We start from the raw sequence: 18,607 nt of genomic DNA on the forward strand, positions 1-18,607 counted from the left end.
TGTCCCCTTTCTTTCTCTGGTGTCCCCCATGTCCCCTGTGTCCCCCATGTCCCCTACATCCCCTCTCTTTTCCCTGGTGTCCCCTCACGGCACCTGACCCCACTGTCCCCTCTCTCCGTCCCCGTGTCCCCCCGTGTCACTCACCGGGCAGGGGTCCCCCCGGTGGGAACTGCTGTAGGCCCTTTGGGCCGGGCGGGAAGCCAGTGGCCATGGGGCCGGGGCCGAGCAAGCCGTGGGGCACTGTGGGGAGAGGGGGGGTCAGGACAGGGGGACCCCCACCCCTCAAGTCCCCCAGGCCCCCCCCCAATTCCCTCTCTCCCACCCCGGCAGGGACAAGGCGTGGTGACACCACCCCCCCCTCCATGTCCCCAGCTCAAAGGGACACACAGCCCCCAGGTTCTCCCCTCCCTCAAAGGACAACAGGGGGTTCCCCAAGTGTCCCCAAACCCCGCTGACCCCCCCGACGGTGTCCCCAGGCTGAGGGGACACCCCCAGTGTCCCCATTTCAAAGGGACCCACAGGGTTGGGGATGGGGGTGCTCAGAGCCACCCCTCCATGTCCCTATGGGGCAAAGGACAGCGTCACCGGTGTCCCCAAGTCCCTGTGGGGCAGAGGACGGTGTCCCCAGGGTGTCTCCAAGCCAGGGGCACCCCCGTGTCACTGCCAGGGCAGGGGACGGTGTCCCCAGGGTGTCCCCAAGCTGTAAGCGCCCAGAATTCCCTGTCACGGCACTGCAGTGCCCCCAGGTGTCCCCTGAACTGTCCCCGAGCCAAGAGCAGACGCTCGAGTAGAGGACACTGTCTTCATTATGTCCCCAAGCCCAGAGCACCCCGATGTCCCCACAGGGCAGGGGACAGAGCCCTCCTCGTGTGCCCATTTCCGTATCCCTGCCGGGTCCTGTTGGTGTCCCCAAGCCGAGAGCACTCCAATCTCCCCACCGGGAGTGTCCCCACAGTGTCCCCAAGTGTCCCCAAAAGCTGAGATGTCCCCTCTGTGGCACCACCCAAGCTCCTGGCAGCCCCCCCCACCTCGTGTCCCCGGCGGTGTCCCCGTGTCCCCTCACCTCCACCGGGTCCTGTGGGCTGCGGCTGCACCTGCACGTTCCCCAGCAGGTGCTTGATTTCCTCTGAATAATCCTGTTTTTTAAGCACTTTTAAGCACAGGTGGGGCCTCTGGATAGGGAGGGGGCTCCCCCAGTTCTGGGGTCTCTGAGCTGGGGGGTTCCCCTGTTCCGGGGTGTCTGGGGGAGGCAGGGAGGGGATTCCCCCATTCTGAGGTCTCTGGGGGAGGCAGGGGAGGGGGGTTCCCCCCCTTCTGGGGTCTCTGGGTGAGGCAGGGGAGGGCGGGTTCCCCCATCCCGGGGTCCCTGGGGGAGACAGGGGTCCCCTTTTCGGGGTCTCTGGGGGAGGCGGGGAGGGGGTTTCCTCCATTCCAGGGTCCCTGGGGGAGGCGAGGATCCCCATTTCAGGGTCTCTGGGTCAGGCAAGGGGGTTTCCTCTATTCCGGGGTCCCTGGGGGAGGTGGGGGTCCCTGTTTCGGGGTCTCCATTACCATGATGGAGGTGAGGATCTCCTGGATGTTGATGGTGGTGGCGGGCGCGGGGCCCTGGGGGCTCTTCCCAGCCCCGACGCTGCCCATGAGGTTGGCAAGCACGGGCGGCAGCTTGGCCCCAGCACTGGCATCGGCCGCGGGGGAGGCGACGCTGGTATCCATGGTGTTTGGATACACCACCTCCTCAGCTGAGCAGTCCTGGCGGGGCACATGGGACACATTGGGGTGGGTTTGGGGGGCCATGAAGACACAGAAGACCAAAACGGCTCCCAGTCGGCTCCGAAACGGCACTTACCTCATCCAAGGGGATCAACTTGGGGGGCAGCGGCTCACAGGAGTCCCGATCTGGCTCACGGGGGCTGTGAGGAACGCTGTTGGGGGGCAGAGGAAAAGGAGGGGCTCAGTGGATCCAGGGAATCCAGTGTCACCTTCTACCTCCCAGGGGATCCTCAGGGATCTGGAGCCCCAATGGCGACTTCCGACTTGAGAGCCTCAAAACCCTAGTGCTTTTTCCCCCAAGACTCCAGATCCCAAGGATCCTGGGTGACCCCCAAAGACTGTGGATCCCTAGGGATCCCATTGGCTCCAGATCCTTGGGGTCTGGGCCCCAGCTCTGGATCCGTGGGGTAACTGGCTCCCACAATTCTCCCCCTTGGCTCTGGATCCTCAGGGATCTCAGCAGATCTGGGTTTCAGAAACCTCCTCCCTATTTCTGGATCCTCAGGGATCTCAGCGGATCTGGGCTTCAGAAACCTCCTTCCCTATTTCTAGATCCTTAGGGATTTCAGTGGATCTGGGCTTCAGAAACGTCCCTCCCTATTTCTGTATCCTTAGGGATCTCAGGGGACCCCTGACCCCCCCATTCAAATCCTCAGGGATGAACTCTCCCCTTCCAACCCCCGAAGATCCCAGAGGATCTGGGCTCCAGACCAGGGATCTAGGACTCAAAATGCACCCCCCAGCTCTCAATCCTTGGGGATCTGGGCTCCAAATTCCCTCCGGATCCACAGAGATCCCAATCCCAAGGGATCCAGACTCCAACAGTGCGTCTGCCCAGCCCTGGATCCCTGTGGATCCTCCCACAAGGAGGACCCTCCAACCCCACCAATCCCAGTGCTCCCAACTTCCCGCAGCAGATGCACAGGGATGTCCCCAGTGGCAGATCCCAAGGGATCGCAGGGATCTCAGCTCCAGGCTCATCCTTCAGTACAAGGATTGCATGTGCCTGATCCCAGGGAATCCCCAGACCCTGGTGAGTGGGTCTCAGCTGCCGTGCCTCAGGGATCCCAGCTGCCGTGCACCACCTCCACCCAGGACACCCCTGTGGATCCTGGCATCGGGAAGGATTCACCCTGTTAAGGCTTGGGAAGGGGATCAGGGCACCACCCTGATCCAAGGGATCCCAAGGGATCTCTAGGGACTCCCCACCCTGATCCAAGGGATCTCTGGGGACCCCCACCCTGATGCAGGGGATCCCTTGAGGGATTCGCCTCTCCTTGCAAGGCAAGAGGGACTCCACGGCTCCAAATCCGGCGTCAAGAGCGTGCTCTTCCCCAGGGATCCCGTGGGAATCCGCTCACCTTTCCTTGGACAGGAAGATCTCCTGTAGGATCCCCTTCTCACGCTCGGCCTGCGTGAAGCGCTCACGGCTGCCGCTGCCCGGAACGACAAGGGGCGCGGGGAGATCGAGGAGCCGGGGATAAACCCACGGCACCTTCTCCTCCATGGTGTCATGGCTGAGGCACCGCGCTGTGTCAAACGCCACCCGGTCCTTCAACATCTCCCACCTGGCCGCTTCGGCAAAGCCCTTCATCTTGTTGACGTTCACTGCCGGGGAAAACAGCGGCGTCACCCCCAGATCCCGCGAAGGTGGCAGGGAGGGGGGAAGGCACGGGGCTCACCTCGTTCTGTCTCGTCCCATTCGAAGTAGAAGTATTTGCAGAGCTTCCCTTCCTCGGCCCAGCTCACTCTCTTCTTCTTGCGGGCTTTCTTGGCCATCGGCCCGCTCTCCAATGGTTGGTTTCCCATGGATCTGATGTCCATGCTGCTCTCGGCCAAGCCTGTGGGAGGAACCAGGGGGCTCAGCTCCCAGTGTAACCCCTGCCGCCGCTGTTTCCCCTTCCAACTCATCCTCCTTGACTCACAAAACTCCATCGGCTCTGGCACCTCCACGGCTGGCACCGGCGTGCCAGGACGCTCCGTCTCCATCACCTCCACCGCAGCGCTGGGCTCCGGGGAGGAGGGTTTGGCCGAGGTGGCTTTGATGGGCGGCTTCCCCTCGAAGGGACTGGGCTGAGGGGCAAAGAGAGGCTGTTGGGGGGCATTCAGGATCGGGGGGGACCCCACTGTCCCGAGAGGCGCCCCCCTCACCTTGGTGGCTGTTGGGGACAGTACCTTCTTCTTCTTCTTGATTTTGATGACGGGGACGGGAGCCGAGTTGAGGGCGTCCAGGAAGCCGAGGCCTTCCATGGCTGCGGTAAGGGGGGAAGCGTCACCAAAACCCCCCAGACTGATCCCAAAACAGAGCCCAAAACCACCCAGATTGTCCCCAACTAAGGTACCCAAAGTGTGTTCCCCAAAAAGACACGAGTCGCCCCAAAAAAGGTCACAAATTGCCTGAAAAGGACATCCATCACCCAAAAGGGACACGGATCGGCCCCGAAAAGGGATACAGATTGGCCCTGAATGTGGGACACGAATCAACTCCAAAAAGGGACACAAATCAGCCCAGAAAGGGACTCGGATCGGCCCCAAAAAGGGACTCGGATCAACCCCAAAAAGGGACTCGGATCGGCCCCAAAAAGGGACCTAAGTCGCCCAGAAAGGACCTAAATTGCCTGAAAAGGACCCAAATGGCCCTCAAGCGAGGGCGTTCAGGAATGTCCCCTTGGCAGTGGGAGGGGGGAGGTGCCACCCAACCCCCCCAGATGATCCCCAAAACCAGCACCCAGGTGGCACCCAAACCCACTCAAATTGAACCCCAAAAGGACCTAAAATGGCACCCAAAGCATGTTCCAAAATGGCACCCAGGTGCCACTCAAAAGTGCCCCCCAAGAAGGGCCCAAAACACTCCCCGAAAGAACCCAAATTGTCCCCAAGGCTCCTCAAAATGCCCCCCAAAGGCTCCACTCACGCTGAGGGGGAATGGTCTTCACTTTGATCTCCTTGGCGGCATTGGGCGCCGTGTTGAGCGGTTTATATTTCTTCTTGGCTGGAGCAGCCTCTCCAGACAACACCGAGACGCTGCGGAGCAGGAACACGTCAGAGAGACCCCAAAACCAGACCCCAGACCCCCCCAAATCGGATCAGAGTTCCCTAAAAGGAGCCCCAAGACACCCAAAATGGCTCTAAGATGCCGCAAAGCCATCCACAGATCCCCCCAAGCAGCCTCAAATCTTCCAAAACAGCTCTAAGGCCCCCCCCAAAAGTCACCTCCAGATCCCTACGAGCTGCTCTGAGCCCACCAAAGCTGCCTCCAGCCTCACAAAAGTGGCTCCAAGGACCCAAGAGTGGGTCCAGGCCTCCAAAATAGGCTCCAAGGATCCAAGAGCGGGTTCAAGCTCTCTAAAATAGGCTCCAAGACCTCTTAAAGCTGCCCCAAGACCCCCAAAAGTGGCTTCAAGAACGCAGGAGTGTGTTCAAGCCCCCCAAATTGGCTCCAAGGCCCCCAAAAGCGGCTCCAAGACCTGCAAAAGCTGCCCCCAGACCCCCAACAGCAGCTCAAGACTCCTCATCTCCATCCCCAACTCACTTTTGCCTCTTGACGGGCATTGGTTTCAGGCCGTATTTATCAGCGCCCGAAGCAGAGCTCATTTTCTTCGCGGGCGCTGACGAAGGTGTCTCCATCTCCAGACCTGTTTTGGAGGGGGGAATCGCTGTCAGTCTGTCCCCTTGCAGCATCCCAGGAGCGACCGCACCCTTCAAGTTCCCCCAAATCCCCAAAACAGCCCCAAAACACTGCGCAGCCAGAGGAGGAATTACCAGTGGAGCGGAACTTGGCATGGCTGGGCGCCGTGGTGCGCAGAGATTTGGGTTTCTCCCGCTTCTTCTCTGGCACCTCCTCGGCTTTAGCCTCAGCTTTGGTTTCTTGGGGTTTCTCTTGGGGTTTTCTTGGCACCCAAAGCATGTTCCAAAATGGCACCCAGGTGCCACTCAAAAGTGCCCCCCAAGAAGGGCCTAAATCACTCCCCGAAAGAACCCAAATTGTCCCCAAGGCTCCTCAAAATGCCCCCCAAAGGCTCCACTCACGCTGAGGGGGAATGGTCTTCATTTTGATCTCCTTGGCGGCATTGGGCGCCGTGTTGAGCGGTTTATATTTCTTCTTGGCTGGAGCAGCCTCTCCAGACAACACCGAGACGCTGCGGAGCAGGAACACGTCAGAGAGACCCCAAAACCAGACCCCATGCCCCCCCAAATCGGATCAGAGTTCCCTAAAAGGAGCCCCAAGACACCCAAAATGGCTCTAAGATGCCGCAAAGCCATCCCCAGATCCCCCCAAGCAGCCTCAAATCTCCCAAAACAGCTCTAAGGCCCCCCCAAAAGTCACCTCCAGATCCCTACGAGCTGCTCTGAGCCCACCAAAGCTGCCTCCAGCCTCACAAAAGTGGCTCCAAGGACCCAAGAGTGGGTCCAGGCCCTCCAAAATAGGCTCCAAGGATCCAAGAGCGGGTTCAAGCTCTCTAAAATAGGCTCCAAGACCTCTTAAAGCTGCCCCAAGACCCCCAAAAGTGGCTTCAAGAATGTAGGAGTGTGTTCAAGCCCCCCAAATTGGCTCCAAGGCCCCCAAAAGCGGCTCCAAGACCTGCAAAAGCTGCCCCCAGACCCCCAACAGCAGCTCAAGACTCCTCATCTCCATCCCCAACTCACTTTTGCCTCTTGATGGGCATTGGTTTCAGGCCGTATTTATCAGCGCCCGAAGCAGAGCTCATTTTCTTCGCGGGCGCTGACGAAGGTGTCTCCATCTCCAGACCTGTTTTGGAGGGGGGAATCGCTGTCAGTCTGTCCCCTTGCAGCATCCCAGGAGCGACCGCACCCTTCAAGTTCCCCCAAATCCCCAAAACAGCCCCAAAACACTGCGCAGCCGGAGGAGGAATTACCAGTGGAGCGGAACTTGGCATGGCTGGGCGCCGTGGTGCGCAGAGATTTGGGTTTCTCCCGCTTCTTCTCTGGCACCTCCTCGGCTTTAGCCTCAGCTTTGGTTTCTTGGGGTTTCTCTTGGACAACCGTTTTGCTTTTGGTTTCCTCTCTTCGTCGCTTTCTGTCACGTTCTGGAGGGATGAAAGAGAGGGGGGAGAAAGGGTGAGACGGTGGTGGAGGACAGAGGTGGGGGAGAAGAGGAGCGTAGTGCGGGGGCTCACCAGCGGGCTGGACGCTGCTCTGGGAACGGATGACACCCATCCAGTCACTGACGAGGATGGCAGCAAGTTGGCGCAGCTCTGCAGGAGAGAAGGGGTTAAAGTAGGGGGCTGGGGGGATGTTGGGGGGTTCTTTTGGGGGATCTGAAGGGTGTTTGTTTTAGGGGTGCTCACCTTCATTGTCATGCGATTTGCTGAGTCGTTTCACCTGCTTGGCTGTGTTGTTCTGGAAAAGGGGAGATGGGGGTGAGAGGTGAGGGGAGCAAAAGGCATTTAAGGGAACTCAAACTCCACCTGGGTGACCCAAAAGTCACCTCGGGGAACCCAAGTGTCATCGAAGAAGGCTCAAAAGTCACTCTGGCAACACAAAAAACACCCGAAGAAGATGCAAAAGCCATCTCGGTGGGGACACAAGCCACCCATGAGGGACTGAAAAGCTACCCCGGAGGACATAAAAGCCCCCCAGGAGACAAAAGCACCCAAGGGGACCTAAGAGTCACCTTAGGGGACTCTAAAAGTCCCCAAGGTGACCCAAAAGCCCCCCCAGGTGACTCAAAAGCCATCCCAGAGAGAGAAAAGCCACAGCAGGAGGACACAAAGATCACCCAAAGCGATCCAAAGCCACTCAAGGGGACCCAAAAACCACCTCATGGAGACAAAAGGCCCCCACACAACCCAAAAACCACACAGGAGGACACAAGAAACACCTGAAGGGACCCAAAAGCTACTCAAAGGGGACTCGAGCCAGCCCAGGGACTCAAAAGCCACCTTCAGGGACTTAACAGCCCTGCTGGAAACCCAAAAGCCACTCAAGGGAGACAAAAGCTACCCTGGGAGGACATAAAAATCAGCAAGGGGATCAAAAGCAACTCAAAGTGACCCAAAAGCCCCCTTCAGGACACAAAAGCCACTTATGCAGACAGAAAGCTCCCACATGACCCAAAAGCCATCTTGTGGGACACAAAAACCACGCAGAAAGACACAAAAATCACTCAAGGGGACCCGAAGGACACCTTGGGGGGGGAGACAAAAACCTGCCAAGTGACACAAAAGCTACAGTGAGGACACAAAAGCCACCCGCGAGGACATAAAAATCACCCAGGGAGACCCAAACAGCTCCCTAAGGGGATCAAAATCCCTTCTGGGGACATAAATGCCACCTCAGGGAGACCTAAAAGCCACTAGAGGGACACAAAAGCCACCTCAAAGAGACAAAAGCCACTTGGGAGGACCCAAAAATCAACCAAAGGAACTCGAAAATCAGCCTGGGGACCCAAAAACCCATCCAAGAGAACAATAAACCCCATTCATGGGGACCCAAAAGCCGCACTGGAGGGCAGACAGGGAGGTTAACCCCAACCTGTTTGAGGTGATCCACGGTGAGTGGCAAGTGCTGCAGGGTAAGGAGGATCTGCTGCAGGAAGGCGACGTTGTTGGAGGCTTTGGCAGCCGTCAGCCAGGTGTTGAGCAGCTTGTAGCCTCCTATCCGGATAAACCTGGGTGGGAGAGAGGGAAATCCATCAGGATCCGGCCAGGCCGGGGCGATTTACCCCCCAACAAACTCCCCCAGATCCCGTCCCGCGCCGCTCGTACTTGGCCAGGATGTCCTGCGACTGTGTTTGCATCAGGATGTTCAGGTAGATGCAGCGACTCACAAGCTTCTGCGCATCCTTCATCAAGCTGGTTAACGAGAAATGAGGCGTTAGAGCCCCCCCAAAACACCGCGGTGACATTAGGGGGGACAGGACATGAGACAGGGGACTTTTTTGGGGGACTCACTTGAAGATTTTGGAGATGCTGTCCATGTTCTTGACCTCGCCATCGTGGCCAAGGAAGCAATCCAAGCCCTTCAGGAGCTCTTTGGGGTCAATCGGGCCGGAGCCCATGGCAGAAATACCCTTCTAGGGGTGGGAAAAGGAGGAGAAGGGGGGTTAGGACAGTGGTGACAACACCCTGTGCCCCCCCAAAACCCCCTACATCCCCACCAGCCCTTTGTCCCCTCCCCACTCCCCAATTCCCATGCCTTTCCAAAGGCTGACGATACCAAACAAACATTTTTCAACCCCAAAATGGGAGGAAACACCCCCAAAATGCAGCTATTGTGAGGAGGGGGGGTCCAGGGGGACCCCCAAGGGACACTAAGGGGGGGGGGTCTCACCACCCCCCTCCTCCCCGTCGAGGTGACAAAGTGGACCCTTGTTCGTGTTTCCCAGGGGGACAAGGACAAGGATTCGGGGTGACATCGGACGCAGCACGAAGGTCGAGGGGTACACAGCAGCCCCATATTTCACCACACACAGTTCTACCTCCAGGGTTAATTAATGAGTCGGTGCTTAACGAGGCACCGAGGTGACAAACGCATTGGACGGCGGCGCAAGGGTGAGGGGGACAGGGATGACGGCGCAAGATTTAGGGGTGTCACCCCCACAATACAGGCCGCAATTAAATCCATGAATTAATTACCATTGCCTATTAATTAGCTGACTAATAATTAAAACCAGTTAAGTTCCCCCTTCAAGGTTGATTAAAGGATACAGGCGGCAGGGCCCCCCCTTTCCCATTTTCTGGGTGTATTTTTTGGGGGGGTCAGCAAGCCAGGCAGCAGCCGCCCCTCTGAAACGACACAAAAGCAAGTTAATTCCAGCACAAACCCCCCCAAAATATCCCCCTCCCTCAAAAAAAAAAACCCAAAACCCACAATTAAAAGCCATGAGGGCAATAGATTTTACCCCAAATTGGCCTTTTTGGAAGCACAAAGTCCTCTACAACCTTTGACCCCCCCCGTGGGATGAGCCTTGTGGTTAATGGGGGACACAAAGGGGGGTACACGACCCCCCCCCATCAATTTGGGGAGGTTCCCCTTCATTTTGTGGTCCCCCTTCCCTTTTTTCGGGGGGTTCACAGAGAAGCAAAGTGACCCAACAGCCCCATAGTGGGGGTGACGGCGCTCAAATACCACGAGGGGGTGGTTAAAGGGGTTTGGGGGGGACCCCAAAAAGCCCAAAGCCCCCCAACATTCCCCCCCTCCCCGAGGGGTAAAAAAAAAATCACCTGGGGAGGGTGGAGGGCATCCCCCATTTTAGGGGAGGGGGTACCCCAGCTTTGTCTGGCCCTGCCAGCAATGGCCAAGCAAGGCCTGACCCCCCGACACACATTTGGACACCGGTTTTGCTCATTTTTCCCCCATAAAACAGCTTTTTGGGGGGACAAAAGCCCATTTTTGGCAAATGGGGGGAGTCACAGACCCTGAAACCACAGGTGAAGGGGGGGCTACAACTTGTGTCCCCCCCAAAAATGGGAAATGCTACCACTGGGCACAGCACTGGGAAGCAAAAGGCTTAATTTGGGAGGAAATGAACTAAAAATTTAATCATTTTGTTGCTAAAATTCATTATTTTGATTAAATCCCTCCACTTTTCACCAAAATCCTTCAGATTTGGGTGTCGAGCGGTTGGCCGGAGCGAGGAGGGGGGGGGGGCGGATAAAAATAACCCAAGCTCCCAACCCAGCGCAGCGTCCGCATGCACCGGGAAGATGGATGGGAAGAGGGAAAAAAACAAACAAAAAAAAAAAAAACAAAAAAAGGGAGATTTTTGGGTTTTTTTGGTAATTAAAAAATCCCATTGAAATGAAGGTTGTGAAATGTAATTAAGACCAGAAAGGTTTTGTTGCTCACGGGGCGGATTGCAGTTGTTCCCCTCCCTTTTGCTGAGGTAAAACCAAGTTCCCTTCGCTTCCTAAGCCTGCACCTCTGCACTGCCAAAACGGGGCAAATTCAGGGTAAATCGGTAAAAAAAAAATTAACGAGCGAGGTTTTTGGGGGTGCGCCCCCTCCAAAAAGCAGAGGGTTTTTTTTTTGGGGGGGGAGGAAAGCCCAGTGATAGCATTGCCCTGTCACAATAAATTCAAGATTAAATTCCTTGCGGATGTTGAATTATTTTTTCCCTATGAACCCTAAAAAATAGAGAAAAGGGGAAAAAGAAAAAGGGTAAAAAATTATAAAAACTCAACCGAATCCTGGGTTTTTTTTGAGGAGGAAAAAGGGGATTTTTGGCAGAACCACAGGAAGCAGCGGGATCGCTCTACAGCAACGGGAGCCTGCGGACGAAAGCCGGGGGGGGGTTCATTGGGATTTGGGGGGATTCAGGGGACCCCAGCGGAGCGCGGTGGGAGGGGTTTGCCGGTTGCATCAGCCGTTGGTGAGGCCAGGCGCCATCTTAGAAGCCGACAAAAATCAACCAAAAATTGGGTTTGGGTTTTTTTAATACTTGGGGGGTACACACACATACACACGATACAGATATCAAAGCAAAATCAAACGACCCCCCCACCTCCACCACCACGCGACCTCGATGCCAATTAACAGCGATTAAATCCGACGGGATTCACGATTTGCGACACCCACGACCACCATCAGCACCCCCCACCCCCCTTTCACCAAATACAAAAAAAGGGGCTGCAGAGCTGCCCCCCCCCAAAACCTGCAATGAAATAAATAACATCAAAATATTGAAGGGGAGAGAAAAAAGGGAGGGGGAAGAAGAAAAATGACTTTTAAAGGTGAAAAACTAGAAGACAAAGCGCGCGCGAGCGGCTGCGCCATCTTGGCCCTGGAGCTCCGCAGCTGCATTATTTTTTGGGGGTGATCGGGGGGCGGGGGGGGAAATTTGGTTGGTTTTTTTTTAACGCCAACCCTGACTTTTTGCTTGAAAAAAAGCAATTTTTTCTTTTTTTTGGGTAAAGCCAAGCCTGCCTCGCAAGCTTTATTGCTACCCCCCCTCCCCAGCATTTCCTCTGCGCAAAACAATCCTAAAATGGCACTTAAAAAATAAAAATCTAAATCATTGTTTGAACATCGAATCGCCCCGAACCGCCCCAGATCCGCTGCGTTTCCAGAGCCGCCCCGCAATCTTTATGTACAGATTGCTCGATCGGGTTTCTCCCCCCCCTTTTCCCCCCCCCACCCCCCCCATCACCAGCCCTCAACTCCCTCCCCCTCAAATTTTCCATCTCCCCCCTCCCCGCCAAAACCAAGCGATTTGGGGTGTTTTGTTGATTTTTTTGTGGGTCCCTTTTGGGTTTTGTGTGAGAGCTCACCGACCCACCGGCTCCCACACCTTGTTTCTGAACAAAATACCCCCAAATTCCACGTTTTAACCACTTTGCAGCAAAGCCCACGTCCTCCTCAAGCACACTCGGGGCTCTTCCTCCCATTTTTTGCTCTTTTGAGGACAAATAAAGGAGTTTTCGGGGGGGGGGGGGGGGAATTGGATTTGTTTTTTTGAGGGGAATTCAGCTGGTTGAAAATTCAACACTTACTATCCAACAATTTTTCTCACCTACAGCACTTCAAGGTTTGGATTTTGGTATTGGTGGTGGTGTCAGAGCGAAAAAGCAATTGGTTTTGGTGATGGGTTTAAAAACGCAGCAACTTCTTTTGTTTGTTTGTTTTGCAGCTTGATGGGTTTTTCTAAGTGTTTGTTTGTTTTGTTTTTCCCCCTAAAAGGCTGAGTTTTTTTCAAGCTAAATGATGGAAAAAGGATTTAAAAAGCTGCTTTTTTTTTTCTTTTTTTTTTTTTTTTTTTTTTTTTTAAAAAAAAGGGATTTCTACCTTTGTTTTCTGGGGGCAAAGAAGAGGGAGAATATGTTTTGAGAGTGGCAGTTTCCTTCGAGTTTGGAACGGCTTCCAAGGACAGTCCAAAGGACGGAGGCTGCGCTGGCAGCTCTTCCACAGCACCGGGAAAGGGGGGGAAGAAAACGTGTCCTTTCCCCCCTTTTGTCTTTGTTGGTTTTGTGTTTGTTGTTTTTTTTCTCGGTATATTTCTGTATGGGTTTTTGTACCGTTTTGTATGATATGGTTTTGTCTGCTGTTATTTTCTCGTTGCAAAGGCGACAGCGTCTCTCTCGAAAAGAGCGACCACAAACCTGGAGCAGGGAAAAAAAAAGGAACAAAAACGTAAAAAAAAATTAAAATAAATAAAAAAAAGAAAATCAACAAAAGAGAAACGGGGGGGTGGGGGGGGTTCATAATAAATAAATTGAAATAATGGGAACAAAAAATTAGAAGCAAAGAAGAAAAGACACGAAATGATTAACAGTCGTGATCCCCGGGAAGAATTTAAGTCTTGAAAGGGAAGTGGGGAAAGAATAAAAAGCCAATAAATCGCCCTTGCGGGGGGGGGGTCGGGGGGGGTGTCGGTTTCTCCTCACCGCGGAGGAAAAGGGCGAAGGGCGCGGCCCCCCCGCAACAGGGAAGGGAAAAGGGGAGCCTTGGTGTTAGTAAAGGCTTCCTTAGAGCGTTTAAAAGAGGGAAAAATCGGGGTTGAAGGGCGTCTCCCGCCCGCCCCGCGCCGCAACAGCGCTCCCGAACCCACCTACGCCAACTCAGAGTGGCACCAGGGGCAACGGGACGCGGCCTTTTATAGGCAGCCCCGCCCTGCACGCGTGCGTCACACAGCGTGACCACCCCCCCCCTCACCCCATTAACGTCCTCTGGCAAATTCAGAAGCAAATTCTTCTGCCTACGGAACACCATTTCCTCGAGCAGTCAAACAAAATACTTAAAGCATTGCGGCATAAGACAGATTAGAATTGAGAAGATGATCGTAACTATCGTAGCAATAAATAATTGTTTTAGCCAGGTAAAATCAGGTAACCAAGAAGTTAATTTCTCCCACAGTTCTGAAAACCCTTACGAGGTTTCATCTAAGGTTACACCATGCAAGACTTTGGCTGTTTCCAAATTTCATCTATTTCTACTGATAATTCCAGTATGATAAACACAGTTATTTTCCATCCTTTCGCTGGATTCGGAGCTTTAGGGGTCCAGTCAGTGTTGATTCCCATCGTGGCGAAGGAGCCTTCTTGATTCTGGTACGATGTATCCACGATGCGTGTTCCTCAATCCCGACTGCGGTACGAGATGTTAGTAGAACTTGGAAGGGCCCTTCCCACTTTGGCTCCAAAGATGAGTCTGAAATAGATCTGACATATATATGATCGCCTGGCACAGTGTTTTGAATTGATCCGTCAAGACCTCGCGCTCGACGTCCCAAGATCTGTCGTTCAACCTTTTGGAGCTGTTTTTGTAAACTTATCACGTCTTCAGACAATACCTCATTTCCAATTTGCGGTGTTGGACCCATTTGTATATCATGAGGTCTTCCATGCAATATTTCAAATACTCGATCCTTCCTTGGCTTCGTTCTAACTCTCAGTAGGGCCAAAGGTAACGACTGAGGTCGGGGCAATCCAGCTTCTTGCCTCGATTTTACAATTGCCCACTTAATCAAATGGTTCATCTTTTCCGCCCAGCCGCTTGCTTAGGGCGTGTAAGGCGTACACAATTGACGGTGTATTCTCTTTCCACCCCCTTTTCCTCTTTGTACCCCACCTTTTTTTCTTTTCCTCCCACTCTTTCCTTTTCCTCCCGTTTTCCTCTTTTTTTCCCTCTCCTTCCTTCCCCCTTTTCTGTCTTCTTCCCATGCCCCCTTTTCCTCTCCCCATCCACCTTTCCCTTTTCACTTTTCTTCTCTTTTCCTTTTCCTCCCACTTTTTCGTTTTCTTTTCCTTTACTTTTTTCTCTTTTTCCTTCCCCCTTTTCTTTTCCTCTTCCCACTTCCCTTTTTCCTCTTTCCACCCACCTTTTCCTCTCCACTTTTCATCTCTTTTCCTCCCCTTTTCCTCTTCTTTTCTCACCTTCCTTCCCCCTTTTCCTCTTCCCACCTCCCTTTTTCCTCTTTCTACCCACCTTTTCCTCTCCGCTTTTCTTCTCTTTTCCTTTTCCTCCCCTTTTCCTCTTCTTTTTTCTCACCTTTCTTCCCCCTTTTCTTTTCATCTTCCTGCCCACCCCCCCTTATTCCTCTTCGCTCCCTCCTTTTCCTCTTCCCCTTTTCCTCTTCCCACCCCCCCCTTTTTCCTCTTCCCACCCCTTTTTCCTCTTCCCCCCCCCCCAACGTGAAGCTCCTGGACCAGTTCATTTGTCCGCACTCCGGCGTCATCTTCCACCCCACGCACACGGGTGAGGAGGGGGCAGCTGGGGGGGGCCCTGGGGGCACTTGGGGGGCTGAGGGGGCACTTGGCTTAATTCTTATCCTTAGGAGTGCTATTGGTAACGCCTGTGGCCATTTAATTTTACCCTCCTGACATATTTTACTGATTTGCCACTTAATTGTCTGATTCATCTTTTCTACTTGTCCGCTTGACTGTAGTCTCCACGGTGTATGGAGGTTCCAAGAGATTCCTAACATCTTGCTTACCTCTTGAACTATAGCTGCTACAAAGTGTGGTCCCCTATCTGACGATAGGCCTAGGGGCACCCCAAATCTTGGAATAATCTCTGGCAGGAGCCATTTCGCTGTGTCCTTAGCTTGGTTGGTGCGACAAGGAAAGGCTTCCGGCCATCCAGAAAAAGTGTCAACTCCAACTAATAAATACCTGTATCCTTGACTTTTAGGCAATTCTACAAAATCCATCTGCCAATAATCACCCGGTTCCATACCTACTTTGATATATCCCATTTCTATTCTTTTTCTAACCACCGGATTGTTCTTCAAACAGATTTATATCAAGTATACACAATCTCTATCAAATGCTGATACAATATACAGAACCTATAATTTTAATCTTATTTTAATTAAGCCCTAATTCTTCAGCTAAATTAATGTTTTCTAACACCCCCGGCACTATCGGAGCCCCCCGGCACTGCCAACCCCCCCCTTGGCAGTGCTGGAGCCCCCTGGCACTGCCAAATCCCTCCCCTGACGCTGCCAGAGCCTCCGGCACTGCCAAACCCCCCTGGCACTGTCAGAGCCCCCCGGCACTGTCGGATCCCCCCGGCACTGCCAAACCCCCTCTGGCACTGTTGGAGCCCCCCGACACTGCTGGACCCCCCCAGCACTATTGGAGCCCCCCGACACTGCTGGATCCCCCCAGCACTATTGGAGCCCCCCGGAACTATCAGAGCCCCCCGGCACTGCCAAACCCCCCTTGGCAGTGACAGAGCCCCCTGGCAGCGCCAAACCCCTCCCCTGGCGCTGCCAGAGCCTTTGGCATCACCAAACAACCCCCTGACACTGCCACGATCCCCTTGGCCTTTGCCATCCACCCTCCCGACAGTGCCGGAGCTCCCTGGCACCGCCACAGCGCCCCCCCCCACCCCCGGCACAGAGTCCCCCCAGCTTTGCCAGACCCCGATGCTGCCAGAATCGCCAGCATTGCCAAACACCCCCTTGGCACTACCAGAGCCTTTGGCATCACCAACACCTCCATGGCACTGCCACGACCCCATGGCTTTGCCAAAACCCCTCCGGCACTGCCGGACCCCTTTATTATGGCTTCTGTGAGGCCTCTACAACGCTCCAGCGCTGAGACCGAACCCCTCCCCCGGCGCAAATCCATCCCAGAGCTGTAAATAATATCCTCCTCTCATGGGAAAAACCTCCCCCAGAGCTGCAAATTCCCCCCTCGGGGCAGAATTGGCCCCAAAAAGAGATCATTCTGCCCCCAAATACTCCCCCCAGCGAGGTCCCCCCCATTACTCTCCCCCCCAGCAGTGGTGCAAGAGGGGAGAGAAATTGCCCCCCCCCATGAGATGGGGGGCAATTAATCTAAGTAGGGGGGAATTAGTGCAGGGGGAGTAAATTAATTGGGTGGGGGCAAAATGATCATTCTGCCCCCCAAATACTCCCCCTGCGGAGTCTCCCCCAATACTCTTCCCCCCGGCAGAGGTGCAACGGAGGGGGAAAACTGCCCCTCCATGAGGTTGGGGGGCAATTAATTTCGGGGGGGAATTAGTACAAAGGGAGTCAAGTGTTGGGGGAGGAAGTGGGGGGGGGGCGGACAGCTGTGAGGGAGCAATTCTGCCCCAAAGGGTGAATTTGCAACTGTTTTGGGGCCAATTCTGCCCCAAAGGGTGAGTTTGCAGTAGCTTCGGGGCCAATTCTGCCCCAAAGGGTGAATTTGCAGCTGTTTGAGGGTCGATTCTGCCCGGAAGGGTGAATTTGCAGCTGTTTGAGGGTCGATTCTGCCCCGAAGGGTGAATTTGCAGCTGTATGAAGGGCCAATTCTGCCCGAAAGGATGAATTTGCAACTGTTTTGGGGCCAATTCTGCCCCAAAGGGTGAATTTGCAGCTGTTTTGGGGCCAATTCTGCCCGAAAGGATGAATTTGCAACTGTTTTGGAGCCTATTCTGCCCCAAAGGGGTGAATTTGCAACTGTTTTGGGGCCAATTCTGCCTCAAAGGGTGAATTTGCAGCTGTTTTGGGGCCAATTCTGCCCGAAAGGATGAATTTGCAACTGTTTTGGGGCCAATTCTGCCCCAAAGAGTGAATTTGCAGCTGTTTTGGGGCCAATTCTGCCTCAAAGGGTGAATTTGCAGCTGTTTCAGGGCAAATTCTGCCCCGAAGGGGTGAATTTGCAGCTGTATGAAGGGCCAATTCTCCCCCAAAGGGTGAATTTGCAGCTGTTTCAGGGCCAATTCTGCCCCAAAGTGTGAATTTGCAGCTGTTTGAGGGGCAATTCTTCCCCAAAGGGTTAATTTGCAGCTGTTTTGAGGCCAATTCTGCCCCACAGCGTGAATTTGCAGCTGTTTGAGGGCCAATGCTGCCTGGAGGGGGGAATTTGCAGGTGTTTCGGGGCCAATTCTGCCCCAAAGGGTGAGTTTGCAGCTGTTTTGGGGCCAATTCTGCCCCAAAGGGTGAATTTGCAGCTGTTTCGGGGCCAATTCTGCCCCAAAGGGTGAGTTTGCAGCTGTTTTGGGGCCAATTCTGCCCCGAGGGAGGAGGATATTCTTTACAGCTCTGGGATGGATTTGCGCCCGGGGACGGGTTCTGTCTCAGCGCTGGAGCATTGTAGAGGCCTCACAGAAGCCATAATAAAGGTGTCCGGCAGTGCTGGAGAGGTTTTGATCTGCCCCCACCTGCAATTCATTGACTCCACCTTCACTAATTCCCCTCCTGGACTAATGGCCCCCCACCTCATGGGGGGCAGTTTCTGCCCCCCGATGCGCCACTACTGGAGGGGACGGTATGGGGGGGACTTCACGGGGGGAGGATTTGGGCGGGGGACACGGGCTGTGCCGGGCGCTGTTTTCTGTGAAAACTCAGTGGGGGGAGGGGCCTGTGCCCACCCCTCCCCTCCTTTTGTATATTTTGTACATCAATAATAAATTGTGCAAAAACCAACCGCGTTCACTCTGGAACCTACTGACAGTCATTGGGCTGAAGCCCACTGTGCGCAGAGACTGGTCGTGTTCACTCTGGAACCTACTGGTGGTGGTTGTGCTGAAGCCCACACTGGACCCTACTGCTGGGACTCACTGGTTCCTACTGGTGGCAGTCATGCAAGGTGGGGTTCACCCTGGCACCTACTGACGGCATCCACTCTGGGCTCTACGGGTGACGCTCATTGAAGGGTACCAGTGGTGTTCAGCTTGGTCCCCACCGATGACGGTCAAACGGGTCCTGTTCACTCTGGTCCCTACCAATGGCATTGACTCGAGCCCCTGGTCCCCGTTCCCCCTGGCCCCTACTGAGGACCCTGCGCTCCCGTTCACCCTGGCCCCTACTGACGATGCCACGTTCTGCCTGCTGTGGTTTACTGGTCGCTCAGTCACGGGGCCGCGCCGCCACCACCACGGCCTCGCCAAGCGCCTCCAGCACTTCACGCTTGTAGTCCTCGAAGTCGCCGTCGATCTGGCTGAG

The 18,607-nt window shown here is 54.6% G+C and overlaps 1 protein-coding gene across 1 annotated transcript; it reads right to left on the minus strand.

The window, feature by feature from the left end:
- Positions 1-2,847: 2,847 nt before the first annotated feature.
- Positions 2,848-12,235, minus strand: LOC128850593 (serine/threonine-protein phosphatase 1 regulatory subunit 10-like). The gene is made up of 12 exons (XM_054055551.1): positions 12,225-12,235; positions 8,685-8,806; positions 8,499-8,585; positions 8,266-8,401; positions 7,080-7,131; positions 6,909-6,986; positions 6,648-6,818; positions 6,418-6,520; positions 4,685-4,794; positions 3,922-4,022; positions 3,696-3,843; positions 2,848-3,611 (listed from the first exon to the last, which is right to left on the minus strand). The coding sequence occupies exons 2-12, from the start codon at positions 8,789-8,791 to the stop codon at positions 3,400-3,402; spliced, it is 1,305 nt and encodes a 434-aa protein (XP_053911526.1). The 5' UTR covers positions 8,792-8,806; positions 12,225-12,235; the 3' UTR covers positions 2,848-3,399.
- Positions 12,236-18,607: the final 6,372 nt, after the last annotated feature.

The sequence above is a fragment of the Cuculus canorus genome, unplaced genomic scaffold (assembly GCF_017976375.1).
Source record: "Cuculus canorus isolate bCucCan1 unplaced genomic scaffold, bCucCan1.pri scaffold_108_arrow_ctg1, whole genome shotgun sequence".
Classification (NCBI taxonomy): Eukaryota; Metazoa; Chordata; class Aves; order Cuculiformes; family Cuculidae; genus Cuculus; species Cuculus canorus.

Excerpts from the sequence above, each read along its gene's own strand:
- LOC128850593 (XM_054055551.1), bottom strand. The coding sequence starts at position 8,791 with ATGGGCTCCGGCCCGATTGACCCCAAAGAGCTCCTGAAGGGCTTGGAT. Across the intron at positions 8,402-8,498 it reads TCGCAGGACATCCTGGCCAA|GTTTATCCGGATAGGAGGCT; the intron begins GTACGAGCGGCG and ends TCTCCCACCCAG. Across the intron at positions 3,844-3,921 it reads TGTCCCCAACAGCCACCAAG|CCCAGTCCCTTCGAGGGGAA; the intron begins GTGAGGGGGGCG and ends TTTGCCCCTCAG.